Source organism: Petaurus breviceps, unplaced genomic scaffold, assembly GCF_028583685.1.
Source record: "Petaurus breviceps papuanus isolate PSGF00001 unplaced genomic scaffold, PetGlider_PUasm1.0 673, whole genome shotgun sequence".
Taxonomy (NCBI): domain Eukaryota; kingdom Metazoa; phylum Chordata; class Mammalia; order Diprotodontia; family Petauridae; genus Petaurus; species Petaurus breviceps.
Window position 1 is genome coordinate 1,449,814 of NW_027186448.1, and position 2,565 is coordinate 1,452,378.

Sequence of the window (2,565 nt, forward strand, 5' to 3'; positions counted from 1 at the left end):
TATCTATCTATCTATCTATCTATCTATCTATCTATCTATCTATCTATTGATCTATCTATCTATCTATCCCTTCTCTTCCTTATGTTTCTCAATCCATAAAAGGAAAGAAATTATGTCAACCACCTCTTGATTCTCCTTACCTCTTTCTCTCCCTTTTTGTTTCTTTCTCCAATGTCTTCTTCTCTATCTCTGTTTCTTTTTGTTTCACTGTCTCTCTCCTTCTCTGTCTCCAGCTCCTCCTCACTCTAAAATTCCCAGTTACTAAGTTCCTATATGTGCAGAAATATTCTGGGTGTAGAGTATGTAAGTGAGGGAGGAGAGAAGGAGAGGTACATAAGTATAATGTGGAATTCTTGCCCTCACAATCTAATTAGGAGAGCAGATATACTGATATGAAATAGTTAAATTACAATGTAAGACCTTCTGGTACTATATGAGCAGTACAGAAAATACAGAAAATAAATGCTACAGGAAATCGAGGTGCTTATTTTACCCTTAAGTACAGCTTGAAAAAGCTTTATGAATGAGGTGGGACTTGAATCCCTTCAAAGATAAATAGGATATTCATGAAAGAAAAGGAGAGGAGAGAATAGGAGAAAAAGGCATTCTAGACCCTAATACCAGAACAATGTGATGAGGAAACATGATCAAACAGAAAGGAGACCAATAATAGCCCCTACTCTAGCCAAGATTACCAAGCTTATTGGAGCCACTCCCCCTCCTATACTCTGCAATCCAGTCAAGCTGGCCTTCTCTGTTTCTCAAATACAACACCCGAGTTTGCATCTCTGTGCCTTTAGACTGACTATCTCCCATGCTTGTAATAAACTCCACCTCTTCTGTGCCTCATAGAGTCCCTCTCTTCCTTCAGGACCTTCCCTGATTTCCCCAACTGCCAGTACTACACTTGCCAAGCTTCCTTGTATTTAATCAACCTTGTGTTTATTTTCAAAATTTATTTGTATTATTTGTATATTAGAATGTAATTTTTCTTCCTTGGGAATAGAGATTATTTCATTTTCTGCATTTGTATCTCTAGTGCTTCCCACCATGCCTGGTATATAGAAGATGCTAAATAAATACTTGTTGATTGATTCATATCTATCCATATAGTAATAAAGAAGAGAATTGGCTTTTTACTTGAGGGGAAAACATTGTTCACCTCTTAGTACCTCTAAAATCTCTTCCAACTTTAGGATTCTAAGGTTTTAAGATTCCAGCATCCCAAAATTCTGTAATTCTAAGATTGTTTGGTTTCTTGGTTCTATGTTTCATTGTTTCTGCCAGTTCCGTGGCTGTCTAATACTTGTAACAGTAGCCTAATTTGGGGAGAAATGGTCCTTTTCTCCCAGTACCAACTGGTGAGGCTAACCTGTCATTCCTATGACTGACAGTGTTCTCTAAGGGGCAAAGCTTCCAGCTTCCCCAAAGCAAGGACCTTTTAGTTTCAGCCAGATTTTTAACTAAAGTACTGAAACAATCCCACATCACTTCATCTAAATAGGCTTCTCCTTAGTTTCAATCTGGTCTAGGGAAAGCATCTGGCATTTCCCATACATCCAACCAGCATCCCTGCCCAGATTCATCCCCTCCCTATTTCTCCACCTCCCTCTCTTCCAAACCACCATCTTGAGTTAGACTCCCCAGACTCACTTTGGCCCAGATGAGATGACAGGAATCTACCCATCCACTTAACACCTCCATATGGGTCCGGGGTGAGGGCCAGACAGCCAAGGTTGGGACCAGAGAGCAAGTGTCTCCTCCCTGCTTGTTGCCTAATGACTATGATGGGGAGGGGAGGACAGCTCCTGGGAAGTGAATGCAGCTCAACCTGTTTGAAGCCATGAAGCTCCCCTGTAGGGCTGGTGATTTGCCAGGAGTTGGCGTCAGGTGACTTTAATAAGGACAGTGCAAAGAGAGCAGCCATAGTAGAGGGATGGGTCCTAAGAGACAAAGGGGGACCTAGACAGTGGAGAAGGTGTCCTGTCACCTTGAAGAAATCTCACTATGCCCCAGTTTCTACATCTGTAAAGTGAGTGATCTGATGTCCAGGAGTCCTATTGGCCCCATCTCAACCAACTCTTGTGAAAGGAACTGTATAAATTGAGTCAGCAATAACAAGCTGGGACCTAGAGTGTGGGTTATTTGGGATTCCATTTGGAAAAGAAGCCCTCTTAGTATTAGTCACTGAGCCCCAGAAAAACCCTAGCTTTAACCCTAAAAGGGGCCTTCTGAACCAAGGGCAGAGACAGCGCTCTACAAGCACAGCTTATGAGTGATTCAAGGCCCCTTCTCTGCAGGATCAGTGCTGAAGTGGGCTTCTAGAGCTTTTGGTATCTGTGGACTTGTGCAAAAGAAAGGAAGGCACACAGGAGTTCTGGATTCTCAGTCTGTCTGAGGGCAGTAAGAATCCCAACAGTCTTCTGTAGTTCTCTTTGTCTGGCTGGCTCAGGGCTGGCTCAAGAAGTCAGAACAAGAGCAATGCTGAAGACCTTCTTGTACTTTCCTCCCCTCCTCAGTGGTTCCATTGTCAAGATTCACACTCACTGGGCAGCATGGTCACTT

The 2,565-nt window shown here is 42.6% G+C and overlaps 1 protein-coding gene across 14 annotated transcripts in view; it reads right to left on the reverse strand.

Annotated features, from left to right (window-relative positions):
* Window positions 1-1,807, reverse strand: part of RNF222 (ring finger protein 222) — a 13,418-nt gene extending 11,611 nt beyond the window's left edge. For 6 of the 14 annotated variants that reach the window (XM_069104160.1, XM_069104157.1, XM_069104156.1 and 3 more), the window contains exon 1: window positions 141-1,615. Coding sequence is in view for 2 of the 14 variants with exons in the window: in XM_069104146.1 (XP_068960247.1) it covers window positions 1,654-1,687 (34 nt within the window). In the remaining 12 variants the exon portion in view is untranslated. Of the gene's footprint in view, window positions 1-140; window positions 1,616-1,653 lie in introns of those variants that run through there. The other 8 variants (XM_069104146.1, XM_069104145.1, XM_069104150.1 and 5 more) reach the window with 6 other exon arrangements.
* Window positions 1,808-2,565: the final 758 nt, after the last annotated feature.